A 17,580-nucleotide genomic window follows, 5' to 3' on the forward strand; every position below is an offset into this window, starting at 1 on the left:
TGCAGTGCAAGCCTCAGAGAGCTGGTTTGGCAGTACTGGGGGTCCATGGTAGAGCCTCCAGGGTGCATGGGATTGGCCCCCAATACCAGATTTGGAATGGGGGACAATTCCATGATCTTAGACACCTTACATGGACATATTTGAAGTTACCATTGTGAAGCTACATTTAGGTATTGACCTACATGTAGTGCACACATGTAATGGTATCCCCGCACTCACGAAGTCCGGGGTATTGACCTATATGTAGTGCATGCATGTAATGGTATCCCCGCACTCACGAAGTCTGGGGAATTAGCCCTGGACTGCGAGGGGCCACTTTTTCTAGTGCAGGGGTGCCCTCACATTTAGTAACTTTGCACCTAGCCTTCAGTAAGTGACGGTTAAACTCAAAGGTGACTTACAAATTGCTTAAGTGCAGTGAAAATGGCTGTGAAATAGTGTGTGCACTATTTCACGCAGGCTCCTATGGCAGTCCTGAAGAAGGGTTTGTCTGAGCTCCTTATGGGTGGCAAAAGAAATACTGCAGCCCAGAAGGATCTCCTGTAAACCCAATGCCCTAGGTACCTAGGTACCATATACTAGGGACTTATAAGGGGGGGGTCCAGTGCGCCAATTGGAATTGGAATATGAAGTCACTAAACTATAGTGATTAATTTGGAAGTAGAGAAAGCATAAACACTGGAGTTCTGGTTAGAATAACTTCAGTGACACAGTTAAGCACTACTGACAACACACATATTAGACCACAAACTATGAGCAGTGGGGTCCTGGCCAGTAGGATCCCAGTGAGACAGGCAAAACATACTGACAAACAGGCAGACATTGGGGGTAACATGCCAAGAAAGATGGTTCTTTCCTACACATACTAGCAGTGCAAGGACAATATGAACACACTGATAAAAATAAAACTGCACAAACTTGGTTTCTCAATCAGCTTAGAAAAATAATCCACAATACCTGAAAAACAATAAGATCACACAAATTATCCGCCGAAGCACAGGAAAGAGGGACATGGGCATTACAGGGGAAAATAATGCTGGTGACAATCCACCTGCCCATGAGTGGAGAACACCGACGCTGACATACTAAGCAGAAAAAACAAGTCCCACTGATGGGAACTGAACCAGCAAGTGGTACAGCGGGTCTTCAACAAGTGGGGAACACCACAGGTGAACTTGTTCACAAAACAGGAGAGCAAGAAATGCCAAGACTTCGTGTCCAGATTCCTAAGTCGCCTGGCCCTGGGGAATGCCCTTTCAATAGAATGGTCAGGAATATTTGTTTACCCTTTTCCACCAATACACCAGATTCCCCCTTGTAATAAGGAGGTTCAGGGCAATGAGCATGGCACTCTTACTTATAGCACCGCAATTGGCCAGATAAACATTGTTCTTTGACCTAATGGAACTGATAGGAGAAACATGATGCCACTATCAAAACAGTAGGATATTCTGGCCATGCAGTGGAGCAAAGTGTTCCATCCTGAACTAAAATCATTCAGGTTGGCAGCATGGCTCCTGAAGACATAGAATATGAACACATCCAGCTGCCAAGAAGAACTTTGAAGATACTCGAAGCAAGAAGACCGACAACTTGGAAGTGTTACTCAAAAAAATGGAAAAGGTTTTGAAAATGGTACGCCAAAGACAATGGCCCACAAACTACATCAGAAGACGCCACAGTCCTGAAACACCTCATGCACCTGTTGGGCAAATGTCTCCTATGTCACACAAAAATACACTTGGAAGCTATTGTGGCATATATGAGAGGTGTGATAAGAAGTTTCTTTCAGACATCAGTGATCAAAAGGTTTCTGGAAGGAGCAAAGCGAATAGCATCTCCCAGAGCAGCGTCAACCGCTACACGTAACCTTAGGGCCTGATTTAGAGTTTGGCGGATGGGTCACGGATGTCCTGTCTGCTGTATTGCAATTCCGTAATAGCCTATGGAGATTATAACACGGCAAACAGGATATCTGTCAAAGTTGTGCCGGAGTAACCCGTCTGCCAAATTCTAAATCAGGCCCTTGGTTTTGTGCTTATGCAACCGATGAAACAACCCTTTGAATCCATACACAGCCCTCGTCTACAGTTCCTCACTTGGAAGTCTGCTTCCTAGTGGCCATAACATCACTACATAAAATGAGTGAACTGCAGGCACTAACGGTGCTGAAACCATGCATTCAAATTTACAAAGAAAGGATAATCATGAGAAGTAAACCTAAATTCCTGTTCAAAGTTGTGTCACACTTACATGTAACCAAAAAGATACAACATGTTGGGTTCTCCCAGGACCTAAAGTCCTGAGCAGAGTCAATCAGTCAATCAATCAGTGACTTGTAAAGTGCGGCTAATCACCCGTAGGGTCTCAAGGTGCTGTTTGCGGACGTGCTGCTTAGTTGAAGAGCCAGGTCTTGAGGTCATTCCTGAACTGCTTCAGTGATGCGGTCTGCCTGAGTTTGAGAGATAGCGCGTTCCATGTCCGGGCTGCGAGGTAAGAGAAAGATCTTCCTCCTATTGTGCTTGTCTGGATCTTGGGAACGGCTGCGAAGAACTGAGTTGTCTGTTGGGTACATAGAAGGCGAGACGGTGGTTGAGGTATGCCGGTCTTACGTTGTGTAGTGCTTTGTAGGTGTGGATAAGAGGTTTGCATATGGTTCGCTTGTTGACTGGGAGCCAGTGTAGATCTGTAAGGTGGAAGGAGATGTTGCTGTGTTGGGGGGGGGATGTCCAGGATGAGTCTGGCTGCTGCATTCTGGATTCTTTATAGTCTTGATTGAAGTTTCTTGGTGATGCCAGAGTAAAGTGCATTTCCATAGTCCGGTTTGCTAGTGTCGACTGCATGGGTGACTGTCTTCCTCGTGTCGGATGGGATCCACTTGAAAATCTTTCAAAGGAGTTGGAGGGTGTGGAAGCATGACGACAAGATTGCATTGACTTGGCGGGTCATGGATCGAGAGGAGTCCAGGATGATGCCCAGATGGGACAGGCGTTTCCCAGAGCGGTGGGCCACCAGGGGTTGTTCCAGACAGAAGGAGTGGAGCCGATTAAGAGGATCTCTGACTTGTCCGAGTTGAGTTTGAGGCAGCTGGCTTCCATCCAGGCGGGGACTGCTCTTATCCCATTATGGAAATTTCTCTTGGCCTTTACAGGATCGTAGGACAGGGAGGGGATCAGTTGGGCATAGTCGGCATAGGAGACTGTTTAGCCTGTGTTGTTTAATGACCTTGGCTAACGGGGCCATGTAGATGTTGAAAAGCGTCGATGATGATCCTTGGGGCACTCCGCAGCATGTATCTTTGGGTTCTAACGTGAACGGCGGTAGGTTGTGTAGAGCAGAAGGTGCCGTACACAAGCTGGATGTCAAGAGGGTGGTGATGTACTGCTTATAGGAAACAAATACAATCAGGAAGTGCAACCAGTTTTTTGTCCCTTTGGCAGTAGCAACCAAAAGATTCCCAGTGACCAAGGGAAATGAAGCAAGATGGATAGTCCAGACAATACAAAGGTGCCACACAGCAGAAGTGGTACTAGAGGAAAGACTGTGCGCCCACTCCACAAAGCAAAAGGGGCAAAAATGGCCTCCACAGCAAAACACTGCTACATAATCTATGCACACTATGTGGATCCAGAAAAATTCAAGCTACGAAACGGTTACTTACCTGTAGAAGTAGTTTTGCAGCTTGAAGACTTTTTGAATTTATGTGACCCACCCCTCCAGAATTTACATAGGGGAGAACAGGACAATTATTGCAGCACAGTGGGAGAGTCAGACAAGACACACACATGAAGATGCAACACACACAAGCACCACACATAAGCAACACTCTCTCTATCTCTCTCTCTCTCTCCCTCTCTCTCTCTCTCTCTCTCGCTCAAAATGGCAACCAAGCATTGGACTTATGTCAGACATTTTGGAGGAGAGATAATCTGCCGAATGGGCTACAACACTGCCTACCAAAAAACTAAAAATATAGACATTTACACACCTAGTCACTAGATGACGGAGTAATGCACAGCATGTGAATCCAGAAAGTCTTCGAGTTAAAAAAAAACTCCTTTTACCGTACACCCCTTGCTTAGAGGCCCCAGCTTCCTTCTCTTAGCAACAGATTCTAGAATGTTAGTAGGATTGAGAGAGACAGTAGTGGTTTTGATATATTGTCTAAGATTGACTTCTGCCATTTTTGTGGGGAAAAGTAAGCATCTGTGACCTTACTCAAAGTTTTCTGGAATACTTAAAGGCAAACATGCTGCAATTCTAGAAAAAAAAGTACCTTTCAAGCTTTCTTTGACATTTATGATAGCATGAGTGAAATCATTTAATCTGCTACCTAAAATCTGTTTTAATATCCAATTTGCAGTCTTGAACACACCTTTTAGTCTGAGAGAGGTTCTTAATATTTCATTTTGTTACATTTATAGGTGTGTATGCTGTGCTCGACTGGATACCATCTGTTCTGCTGTCACCGCTCGGAAAAGACGAACCGTCGATGGATGGCATTGGATTATGCGGGAATTTCAATTGGTATCCTGGGGTGCTATGTGTCAGGAGTGTTCTATGCATTCTATTGTAACAATGTAAGTGTCTGGATCTCAAAGTTTGTGTGTGCCTTTTGTTTAAAAATCATTTCCATAAAATGATTCAGCATTCTTGGGTGAAATCGGTAATGGGTATTGTTATCATGCTTCAGGTAAATTGCTTTTTAATGTAACTCTGCAAAGTACAACTGCTTGAAGTTCTCTTGTGTTTTGATATACTTTCAGTGCGAAAGGATTGCAGAGGATGCTCTGCAAATGTTTCTCATTTTGGAGTCTGTGACGGGTTCACACATGACCTCCCCAAAAAAGTATTTTGCCTACACTTTGGAATATTTCTTTGAGGTAAGGATGACTGCATCAGATATTGATGACTCCTTCCTCGCCCTTTTACTGTTGTTAAACATGGCAAGGGCTATACTCTGGAAGAAGGCATTCAGCTACTTCTTAAGTGCCCTGTGAGAGAAGACGATAAAGAGCCAGGCCCAATGGGCTGAAGCTATCATGGTGGACATCTGTCAGTAGCTTTTGCCACAAAGACCTTGCAAGTTTTCTGACTTAGCCAAAAAGCAGCAGTTCTTAGATCTAGAAGTCAATAATCCAAGATTGTGATGACAGTGAACCTACACTTTCCACATCTTTCCGTGTGAATCAGAGAAACCCACAACTACACATCTCTAGCCCCAGAGGTAATTTAACCCAGTGGTTATTGTTCCCTGGCTACAACCATTTGATCTAATACTGTTCGTGGTTCCTTGGTCTGTAACCTTTCTGAAGCTAACGTGCATGTAAAGTTGCAATTTGCCTCTGACCCTAAATATGTCTTGTTAGTCTTGATTGAGCCAGCCTATGGGTTAAGTGGGTATTCCAGATCTCACAAGTTCCATACCAAGCAAAAACCTTACAAACACACCCTTCCTAAATTAGCTGTTAAATGCGGTTCTTTCTGATGGATACTTACAACTGCAGATACCTCAACTTTTCAATGTCCCCAGGCACCAGACAAGATCCAGGGACTTTTTTTTAGTTGTGCTCCCATGCGTAAGTTAGTTGGCAATGAGCAGCTCAAGACTGGCTCTGTACCACTCCAAAAATTACAGAGCAGAGATGCATGTAAGCAGCACTGTAGGAGGCTGGCCTGGCTTGTAGTGGGTACCAGAGGTACTTACTCCTTGTGCCAGGTCCAGTTATCCCTTATTAGTGTAGAAGAGGTGTTTCTAGTAGCTTAGGCTGATAGAAGGTAGCTATGGCAAAGCAGCTTAGGCTGAACTAGGAGACATGGAAAGCTCCTACTATACCACTGGTGTCATATGCACAATATCATAAGAAAACACAATACACAGATATACTAAAAATAAAGGTACTTTATTTTTATGACAATATGCCAAAAGTATCTCAGTGAGTACCCTCAGTATGAGGATAAGAAATATACACAAGATATACAGGGAGTGCAGAATTATTAGGCAAGTTGTATTTTTGAGGATTAATTTTATTATTGAACAACAACCATGTTCTCAATGAACCCAAAAAACTCATTAATATCAAAGCTGAATATTTTTGGAAGTAGTTTTTAGTTTGTTTTTAATTTTAGCTATGTTAGGGGGATATCTGTGTGTGCAGGTGACTATCACTGTGCATAATTATTAGGCAACTTAACAAAAAAAAATATATACCCATTTCAATTATTTATTATTACCAGTGAAACCAATATAACATCTCAACATTCACAAATATACATTTCTGACATTCAAAAACAAAATAAAAACAAATCAGTGACCAATATAGCCACCTTTCTTTGCAAGGACACTCAAAAGCCTGCCATCCATGGATTCTGTCAGTGTTTTGATCTGTTCACCATCAACATTGCGTGCAGCAGCAACCACAGCCTCCCAGACACTGTTCAGAGAGGTGTACTGTTTTCCCTCCTTGTAAACCTCACATTTGATGATGGACCACAGGTTCTCAATGGGGTTCAGATCAGGTGAACAAGGAGGCCATGTCATTAGATTTCCTTCTTTTATACCCTTTCTTGCCAGCCACGCTGTGGAGTACTTGGACGCGTGTGATGGAGCATTGTCCTGCATGAAAATCATGTTTTTCTTGAAGGATGCAGACTTCTTCCTGTACCACTGCTTGAAGAAGGTGTCTTCCAGGAACTGGCAGTAGGACTGGGAGTTGAGCTTGACTCCATCCTCAACCCGAAAAGGCCCCACAAGCTCATCTTTGATGATACCAGCCCAAACCAGTACTCCACCTCCACCTTGCTGGCGTCTGAGTCGGACTGGAGCTCTCTGCCCTTTACCAATCCAGCCACGGGCCATCCATCTGGCCCATCAAGACTCACTCTCATTTCATCAGTCCATAAAACCTTAGAAAAATCAGTCTTGAGATATTTCTTGGCCCAGTCTTGACGTTTCAGCTTGTGTGTCTTGTTCAGTGGTGGTCGTCTTTCAGCCTTTCTTACCTTGGCCATGTCTCTGAGTATTGCACACCTTGTGCTTTTGGGCACTCCAGTGATGTTGCAGCTCTGAAATATGGCCAAACTGGTGGCAAGTGGCATCGTGGCAGCTGCACGCTTGACTTTTCTCAGTTCATGGGCAGTTATTTTGCGCCTTGGTTTTTCCACACGCTTCTTGCGACCCTGTTGACTATTTTGAATGAAACGCTTGATTGTTCGATGATCACGCTTCAGAAGCTTTGCAATTTTAAGAGTGCTGCATCCCTCTGCAAGATATCTCACTATTTTTTACTTTTCTGAGCCTGTCAAGTCCTTCTTTTGACCCATTTTGCCAAAGGAAAGGAAGTTGCCTAATAATTATGCACACCTGATATAGGGTGTTGATGTCATTAGACCACACCCCTTCTGATTACAGAGATGCACATCACCTAATATGCTTAATTGGTAGTAGGCTTTCGAGCCTATACAGCTTGGAGTAAGACAACATGCATAAAGAGGATGATGTGGTCAAAATACTCATTTGCCTAATAATTCTGCACTCCCTGTATGTACACAAACCAAAATTATGCAGGTAATAGCAAAAGGAAGTAATGCAAGCAATGTAAAGTTACAGTAGATTGCAATAGGAGCACATAGGTATAGGGGCATCACAAACCATATACTCCAAAAGTGGAATGCGAACCACGAATGGACCCCAAACCTATGTGAGCTTGTAGAGGGTCACTGGGACTGTAAGAAAACAGTGAGGGTTAGAAAAATAGCCCACCCCAAGACCGAGAAAGGTAGGTGTAAAGTGCACCTACTACCCCCAGAGAGCACAGAAGTCGTGATAGGGGGATTCTGCAAGGAGAACAAACACCAGCAATGCAACAACAGTGGATTTCCGGACCTGAGTACCTGTAAGACAAGGGGACCAAGTCCATGAGTTGCTACAGCGTCGAGAGTGGGCAGGAGCCCAAGAAATGCCAGCTGAGGGTGCAAGGAAGCTGCCACCTGTTGGAAGAAGCTTAGTGTTCTGCAAGAACGAAGAGAACTAGGAACTTCCCCTTTGGAGGATGGATGCCCCACGTCGTGAAGAAGCTTGCAGGGGTGTTCCCACGCAGAAAGACAGTAAACAAGCATTGCTAGCTGCAAGGGTTGCGGTTAGGGTTTTTGGATGCTGCTGTGGCCCAGAAGGGACCAGGATGTCGCCACTTGGATGAGGAGACAGAGGGGGTGCCCAGCAACGTAAGGAGCCTTCACAGATGCAGGCAGCACCCGCAGAAGTACCTGAACAGGCACTGTGAAGAAAAGTGAACCGGAGTCCACCCGAAGTCACAAAAGGGAGTCCCACGACGCCGGAGGACAACTCAGAAGGTTGTGCACTGCAGGAAGGAGTGTCGGGGACCCAGGCTTGGCTGTGCACGAAGGAAATCCTGGCAGAGTGCACCCGAGCCGGAGCAGCTGCAAATCACGCGGTATCCAGCAATGCAGTCTAGGGTGGGGACGCAAGTACGTACCTCCACCAAACTTGGACTGAAGAGTCACTGGACTGTGGGAGTCACTTGGACAGAGTTGCTGAGTTCCATGGTCCACGCTCGTTGTGCTGAGAGGGGACCCAGAGGACCGGTGATGCAGTCTTTTGTTGCCTGTGGTTGTAGGGGGAAGATTCCGTCGACCCACTGGAGATTTCTTCAGAGCTCCTGGTGCAGAGAGGAAGCAGGCTACCCCCAGAGCATGCACCACCTGGAAACAGTCGAGAAAGCCGGCAGGATGAAGCGATACAAGGTTGCTAGTAGTCGTCTTGCTACTTTGTTGCGGTTTTGCAGGCGTCCTGAGCAGTCAGCGGTCGATCCTTTGGCAGAAGGTGAAGAGGGAGATGCAGAGGAACTCTGGTGAGCTCTTGCATTCATTATCTGGTGAGATCCTCAAAGCAGAGACCCTAAATAGCCAGAAAAGGAGGTTTGGCTACCTAGGAAGGAGGATTGGCTACCAAGAGAGGTAAGATCCTATCAAAAGGAGCCTCTGACGTCACCTTCTGGCACTGGCCACTCAGAGCAGTCCAGTGTGCCACAGACACCTCTGTTTCCAAGATGGCAGAGGTCTGGGACACACTGGAGGAGCTCTGGGCACCTCCCCTGGGAGGTGCAGGTCAGGGGAGTGGTCACTCCCCTTTCCTTTGTCCAGTTTCGCGCCAGAGCAGGGCTGGGGGATCCCTGAACCGGTGTAGACTGGCTTATGCAGAGATGGGCACCATCTGTGCCCATCAAAGCATTTCCAGAGGCTGGGGGAGGCTACTCCTCCCCAGCCCTCACACCTATTTCCAAAGGGAGAGGGTGTTACACCCTCTCTCAGAGGAAGTCCTTTGTTCTGCCTTCCTGGGCCAGGGCTACCTGGACCCCAGGAGGGCAGAAACCTGTCTGAGGGGTTGGCAGCAGCAACAGCTGCAGTGGAGACCCCGGAAAGACAGTTTGGCAGTACCCGGGTTCTGTGCTAGAGACCCAGGGGATCGTGTAATTGTCCCCCCAATGCCAGAATGGCATTGGGGTGCCAATTCCATGATCTTAGACATGTTACATGGCCATGTTCGGAGTTACCATTGTGACGCTGTACATAGGTAGTGACCTATGTACAGTGCACACGTGTAATTGTGTCCCTGCACTCACAAAGTCCAGGGAATTTGCCCTGAACATTGTGGGGGCACCTTGGCTAGTGCCAGGGTGCCCACACACTAAGTAACCTTGCACCCAATTTTCACCAGGTGAAGGTTAGACATCTAGGTGACTTATAAGTTACTTAAGTGCAGTGGTAAATGGTTGTGAAACAACGTGGACGTTATTTCACTCAGGCTGCACTGGCAGGCCTGTGTAAGAATTGTCAGAGCTCCCTATGGGTGGCAAAAGAAATGCTGCAGCCCCTTGGGATCTCCTGGAACCCCAATACCCTGGGTACCGCAGTACTATATACTAGGGAATTATATGGGTGTACCAGTATGCCAATGTGAATTGGTAAAATTAGTCACTAGCCTGTTAGTGATAAATTTGGAAAGCAGAGAGAGCATAACCATTGAGGTTCTGGTTAGCAGAGCCTCAGTGAGACAGTTAGGCATCACACAGGGAACACATACAGGGCACATACTTATGAGCACTGGGGCCCTGCCTGTCAGGGTCCCAGTGACACATAGACTAAAACAACATATATACAGTGAAATATGGGGGTAACATGCCAGGCAAGATGGTACTTTCCTACAGGCACCCCTACACACTGAGATCAGTTCTTTCTTTCCATACCTTCTGATGTGGATTTGGAGCTCTACTCCTAACTTTGTCAGTGTTTTAAATTCCCAAAAGATAATGTGGTAGGGTAGTATGTCCCTACCAAAAAAGTCAGCCTTTAGGGTATGCCAAGTCTGCTGTAAGCAGATGCTAGTCATGGATCCCCACAAGATGTGTTTTTGGTGGTCACAACTCCAAGTCATGTGACCAATGGGCTATAATGCACATGAAGGACATACAAGGCCTGAGGCTGGAGCTTTACAATGCCAACCAACAGAAGAAGTTGCAGATATACAGGTCCCTTCCCAGTTGCTGCCCAGTCACAAGTCCCTTCCCATGGCAGCCCCAGTTCCAGTTCAATATTCTCAGGTGCAATCATAAGACAGCAAAGGGGGACTTGACCTCATCCCAATACTCGCGCTTTATTCTTTAGGATCTTTTTTTGTTGTTTATGTGTAACAACAGCACATACAGCATTTCCCACCTACATCCAAAGGGCGGTGTTAAGAGATCTATAATTTGCAGTACACTGGAGAACCAACTCAACAAGGGTGGGAGAAATAACTGGGTAGTACATAGTGACAACTTTCAAAACAAGCATGGTGAAAAAGGACCATATCCAAGAAAAGACGCCTATTTTGAAGTGGCCAACCATCTAGCTTACATCCAGCCGTTATGTAATGTGGTCTGCCTCCCTTCCCACCGCCAGTCGAAGGATGCGCAGATATACAGGGCATGTCAGTTCGTGAAATTCACCTGCTAGGTATCGGATGCATGCACCCCATGTTTTGTCAAATAATGGTAAAGATGGTGTCACCGTGGCCATCAATTTTTCCATGCACATCAAGTCCCACATCCTGTGGAGTCACTCTTTAAATGTCGGGATCAAGTCCGTGCCCCAGCATAAAAGAAAAAGCTGTTTAGCCGCCCCTAACGCCAGTGTAATGGCCCTGCCTCGGACGGAACTCAGTGGATATGTTAGCGTGTTCGGGAGTCACAGCAGGCGATAGCTAGGGAGGTGTGGAATTTTGGTATCGTATATGTCATCTATTGTATCCAATACCTCTCTCCAAAAAAACTCCGCTTTAAGACAAAGCCACAGGATGTGTTTAGGTGTACCTATCTGTACACATTGCCTCCAACGATGTTATTGCTTCCTGGCCTTCCACACCATTAGTGTGCTGTCTTCAGAAACGTATCCTTGCTGGTTGTATTACCTGCCAAGACGCAAGCGCGATGCACAACATCACCCCATTCCTATCTGTAAGTGCATTTGCACTCAGTTTCCCATTTACCTCTTGCAGGTGTTCTGGGTAGTGTTGGTGTGATCAAGAAAGCATAGATGTCCGACAGAAGGCATTTGTCTGAGGTGCGAGTGAGGAGCCACCTCTCAAACAGATTAAGAGGTCTACCAGCGTGCGGGTCGACTGAGGGGATGGACACCCAGTGTCTGACCACCAAGTACTTCCAGTAAGCCGCACTCGGCAGACCATAGGATGCCTGTAGTTGGGAGAAGTCCATCAGACCATCTGCATCATAGAGGTCACTGATTTGCTTACAGTTGCCCTCTTGCCATACAGATACTCGTGCTTTAGAGAAAAGGCAAAAAGAAGTCAAGCTTTAAGTTCCACTCCCTTGAGGCCTCCATATGCAGAACCGATACCTCAGTCGGTCTCGACAAGCCCAGATTTTCCTGGTCTGTCGCCAGCCACACAACAGATCAAGGCCTTCAAGAAAGCCAAGATGCAAATCCTTAATGTGTTTGTCTCTCTCTGGTGCACCTTCAAGCCCTCTAAACCTGCATGGAGCCTCCATTCGAGGTACTGCGGTGGATCTGCACCCCACCCAAGACTATTTGCCCTCTTGGGAGTCATAACTGGGCCCATACTGATGCCAGTATAATTTTCCATGCCAGCCCCATGGTCCACACCAGTTTCTGTAATTCCAACGCCATTGCTGGCTCCCCTGGCATCGATCAATGATCTGATGTGACTCCTCGAACTGTTGTTCTGAGGTAGTCTGATGTCAGGGCTCTAAAATAAACAATGGGCGCTTATTTATTTTGCCTGATTCTAACTTGATGCCTCTACTCTGACGCAGCTATCAGGAGAAGCACCATTCCCTTTTTGGCTTGGACTCTGATCATGTACCAGCACAGTGAGCACCTCAGGATATTGATAATAATGGAGGGTGGGATGGTTTGCTCCCCCTTCATTATACTGATGATGCGTTTGAACTTAACTTTAAAAAGTGTCAGTGAGCTTGACACTACCCTGAAAGTGTTTGACTTCTCACATGAGCTGATGAAGAAAAGTGCCTTACTTGCAGTAATAGTCTGAAGAGAACCTGAGGTACTAGAATTGCAATAGCCCTCAATTGAGGCCAAGACAAATATTCTGATGACGACATCTTGAGGACCATGTGGTTGAAACCATGTAGACAGACAACATCGGCCTTTCCCTGATGATTTGGATATCTTCACCTGGCATCCTGTCCTGGAATGTCTTATTACTTAGGCCTACACCAGTAGGGTTAATTCATATATTGTTTCTGCACAAACCTCAGGAGGAGTAGCCAAACAGATTGATGCTTTTGGCAAACAGGTGTTTTCTACAGCCAGCCTGGCACTGTGCTCCAGTATCACAGTCTGCCTTTCGGGCTGATATGCATTTCTTATGACACGTGTGAAAGTGGAAGAATGATTGCACAGTGGTCCTGGAAGCCCTAAGGGCCTTCCTGCCTCAGACAATCCATGATGAGCATGATGCAGCGAAATATGCAATCCACCCAGTTCTAGACACCATGGACTGCATCGGTTGAGCAGATGGCATCAGCATCATGCTTCAAAAGTAAGTCTGGATGACATTTTCCAGGTTTTCTGGTGTTGCGCAAGCATCGCTGATGGGCACGCCCTCATGGAGAGGTCTAAATCCTTTGGAGAGAAGGCAGACTGTGTTGGACAGATTTAAAGCCAGAAGGGTCAGAGCATGCTCCCTGGATCTACTGATTCCTGCAAAACAATATCCCCATCAGTTCCACAAATTCATTCACATATAGATATTACAGTGGGCTATCCTATAGAAAAGGGAAGCCCTCCGAACCTAGGGTGCAGCACACAGCTCAATCTTTTTTGGGTTATGGACACGGCACAAAACAGACATTGCAAAGAACAGCACAGACCCCAGTCCTTCAACTCCGCATCTGCTATGGCCAAGCCGCTTTAGTTTGTCCGCAACAGCTCCCATCCAACTGCTGTGTGCAGGATTAATTATTTCCTCCTAGATTGGCAACATGTTACATTCAACAGATGGGTTTTACTAATTGTTCTGAGGTCTACGCTGTCTTCTAAACCCCCCCCCCCCCAACCACCTCGTACCTAAGCAAATTTAAGAAGAGCATCTGTCCCTTCTACTGCTGGTGTGACATCTGTCCAAGGGTGCCACTGAACGAGTAGTAGTCTCTGGGTTATTAATCACATGGCTGCTTAGTTCCAAAAAAGGACAGGTGTAGAACTTCTGGACATCCGCCTCTAGAGCCATAGGGTTTCGTTTTCTGGGCCCCTGGCAATAAGGACTCTGTCAGTGTGCCAATCCTCGAATCAGAAACCCAGTTGAACTGCCTGCAACCAATACACAACACACTGAGCAATATTTGCATACAAAGAATTTCTGTTAGTGATATTTCCCACAAGATGGGTCAGGGATGGACAATTAGACAGCCAAGGCCTCTTTTGTCAGGAAATAGCACATTCAAAAAGCACTAGGAAACAGAATAAACTTTTTAATAGTTTTAAAAGCGTAACCTAGTGCATATTATATGAATTGTGACCACCCAGAAAGAATATAGTAATGTAGGAAAGCACTTTATAAGTAATGAAATCAATAGGAAAAATTCTAATATGATTATTGTATTTTGTATTCCCAACACCCTCGTTGTGCTATTTATGAGTGCTATACTAGTTCTTGCAGATTGGTAAACTCATTCCCCAGTTTTGAGTTTCAAGTGTGGTTTGCCATTGCATTCCTGTTTTTCTAGACCTGTGAGTCCTTTTTAGGGTCGAGCCTGCTTTGCATGCGCTCGCGCATGCGTATCGCAGGGAGACGCTTTTGTATTTAGAAAAGGGCTCGGAGCCCTGTCAACCTCACGTCAGCGTTTTTTATTGGTTCGTGGGCTTGCCTAATAAAATCTGCTTGCTTTCATAAGTCGAAGTCAAGCAAACGTCATGCCTTTTCTGGTGGCTGGCCCTCCTCCAGCGCAGTGACCAAGTACAGAAAACATGCGAGGCTCGCTGTTTTCCATCAGGCTCGTGGACTTCTTTTTCTCTAATGTACCAGCGCGATCTCGCTTGGCAGAAGTCGAGCGCTTTACATAGTTAATATCACTTTTTCGTGTTGTGTACATAAATGCACATTTGCCCCATAGGTGAAAAGTTTGGTTAGGAGTTTACAAAGCGATCAGCTCTAACATGAGCAAATCCGAGACCCGTTGCATTGTAAATGCTTGTTATTTTATGTGGATAGCAAGCTTGGTATTTCAGTCAAAAGGTGTGGAGAAGCACACAGTCTGCAAGTTGCCTATGAAGATCACCCACCACACAACAGTCTTCAATTGAAGTTGATGCTGACGTTGTGCCTCTCTTTTCCGATACCCCTGGTGCATTAACCTATAGCCTAATGCGTACGGTTTTATAAGGTTTGGTGTGAGAACTTGTTGAAAATTGTTAAAATAGATAACTAAGTTTAGCCTATGAGCTTACTGAATATTGTTAGAATAAACCTCAAGCAAAGCTTAGCCAGCGAGCCTGTTAAAAATTGTTAAAATAAACAATTATTAGCCAGGGAACTTGTTGAAAACTGTTAGAACAAATATTAAACAAAAGTGCCCTGGCAGCCACTGCAGGGTTGATTTGTAATGTTCTCTTCGAAAGTTAACAAGGTGGGAGGGACACAGTCACTGACCTTCTAGAAACTATGGGGGCCATTATGACCCTGGCGGATGGTGGTATTTTGGAGAAGAGTACTGCCAACAGGCTGGCGGTACTGTTCCCCAAAATATGACCTTGGATTTTGGCTCAAGCCAAACTGCCAATGTACCACTCCTTTCGCCAGTGAGGTAGCACGGGCTGGAGACACCAGTCTCCAGCCAGGCAGCTGTCACTGTCCCACCCATGGGATAATGACCCCGCATACTGCCATGGTTTTCGTGGCTTCCTTACTGCCACGAAAACCATGGCGGTAGGCATGATCAGTGACAGGGAATTCCTTCCCTCTCACTGATAGGGGTCTCCCTCTCTCCCGAGTCCTCCCCCACCCTCCCCCTCCCACTCCAGACCCCCTGACATACACGCACAGTCATGCACATCATACACACACACACACACATACCCACATTCACCCAAGCATGCATACATCCATTCACACACACATCCACACACACTGACATACATACACTCACCCACGCATTCAGACAACACAACATACATGCACACTTACAGCCATGCATGCACACACTCCTTCCACATGCCACACACCGGCATGCATGCACGCACACACAAACAAACATACACCACCACACACACACAACAATCCCCCCCCCCTCCTGTCAGGGCACCTGACTTACCTGATTTCAGGGGGTCCTCTGGCAGGAGACGGGACGGGGCACTGCTGCCAGCACCAGTGTCAGCCAGCAGAACACTGCCAGGCCGTATCATGTGTCATGATACGGTCTGCGGTGGTGTACTGGCATGGCGCTGCTGCTGGCAGCAGCACCACCTTACTGCCGTCCGCCGCCATGGCCGCAGCCGGAATTCCGCCATCCTTCTGGTGGAATTCCAGCTTCGGTTGTAATATGGCAGATGGTAGGTAGCCGCGGCAACAGTATTTTGGCGCCCATCGCCGCGGCAGAAGGCGGTCAGTACTGCTAATGTTATAATGAGGGACAATGTGTTGTAGTAAAACATAATTAAATGCTCAAGCAAAGATATTTAAGTGTCGTGAATGTATTTAGATAACTTATCACCATCACACATTTGTAACTCTAAAGATCATGCTATTAATATCCATTTCAGGGAATCACAATTATTCACTTGTTACTTATTTGAAAAACAACAGTTCATAATGAAGTGAAAGATGTCTATATTAGGCAAAACACATTATTTACGTCATCTACGAAATGATGCTAAAAATAAATGCATTAGAGAATTTTCATTATATTCAGTGATGATATGCGCAGTGATAAACGAAAGGTGACTAGGCAAGTCATTTCATAATCAACATAATCAATTATTGTGGCAGGTGCTGCAAACTGTCCCTTAAACCTTTCTTCATATAACATCAACAAAATCTAGAACACTTTTTTAAATGGTAATTCCTTTCAGCCACTTTGACTATCTCTCAGCTGGTGAGGTTGATATGGACTTTCCACAGTAATCTGAGGTAAAAGGCATGTTAAACAGTTTAGTTTATGGTGACAGAGCAGACATTGAGATGACTTATAAGGCAGCAGCCGCTCAATTGAACATCATAGATCAGACGTTAATGGAGAAGTGGAATCATGTTGATCGATGGAATCAAATGGAGAAGAAGAGATCCTTAGGTGCCTCACTGTCACTAGAGCAGGTGTTCGATTTGTTGGTTGTTTGGAATTTGGTGGTATTGATGACTCATCATTCATTGCATACACTGGAAAGGGTAACTGCAGTGCAGGCCAACGGGTTTGGTACATTCAGATCAGTCAAATCACTTTTTTATGTTAACATATGCAATAGGCGGCATTTCCAAAGGAATGTTCAAACAAATGATTTCATAACAGTTCATGCTTAAAAGGACTGGTCTCACTTGTGAAGCTCTTGTAGAAAGAAAACGTACAATGCTCGCTGTTAGCAGCCATTCCACTCCAAAGTAGACTGCTATGTTTTCTAAGCATTGAACTTCAGTAGGATATGCCTAATCCATGTTCCTGGTTTGAATGGCTTTTTCATTGAAAATGATGCAGCCAACAATCAGAAATGTAGCTCAGAATCCACTAAGCAGCCTTGAGATCAATGAGCTGAAGAACGAAGGGATGAGCCCAAAAACAGTCTGACCAGTTAGAAAGCCAGATCTTGTGTTCTTGAAAAAGTGTGTTGTGCCCGTGGTGTCTGATGAGTGAAAGATAATATGCAGAAGATCAGCAAAGTAAGTGGGCAGCTGAGTTTGCAGGAGTTTTTTAATCTCTGATGCAGAGTGTGCAGTTTTGTAAGGCAAAGGGCCTCAATTAAGTTATACACCCTTCTTTCTTCATGAATATCACAACAAGTTTCTTTAATTTATTAAGGCACATATTTTCATAT

General features: G+C 45.6%; 1 protein-coding gene across 8 annotated transcripts in view; it reads left to right on the forward strand.

The window, feature by feature from the left end:
* The window catches only part of PAQR3 (progestin and adipoQ receptor family member 3), a 906,524-nt gene that overhangs the window by 136,806 nt on the left and 752,138 nt on the right, over positions 1–17,580 (forward strand). For all 8 annotated transcript variants that reach the window (XM_069236804.1, XM_069236806.1, XM_069236807.1 and 5 more), the window contains one exon: positions 4,425–4,580. In XM_069236804.1, coding sequence (XP_069092905.1) covers positions 4,425–4,580 — 156 coding nt within the window. The remainder of the gene's footprint in view (positions 1–4,424; positions 4,581–17,580) is intronic.

Source organism: Pleurodeles waltl, chromosome 1_2, assembly GCF_031143425.1.
Source record: "Pleurodeles waltl isolate 20211129_DDA chromosome 1_2, aPleWal1.hap1.20221129, whole genome shotgun sequence".
NCBI classification, from domain to species: domain Eukaryota; kingdom Metazoa; phylum Chordata; class Amphibia; order Caudata; family Salamandridae; genus Pleurodeles; species Pleurodeles waltl.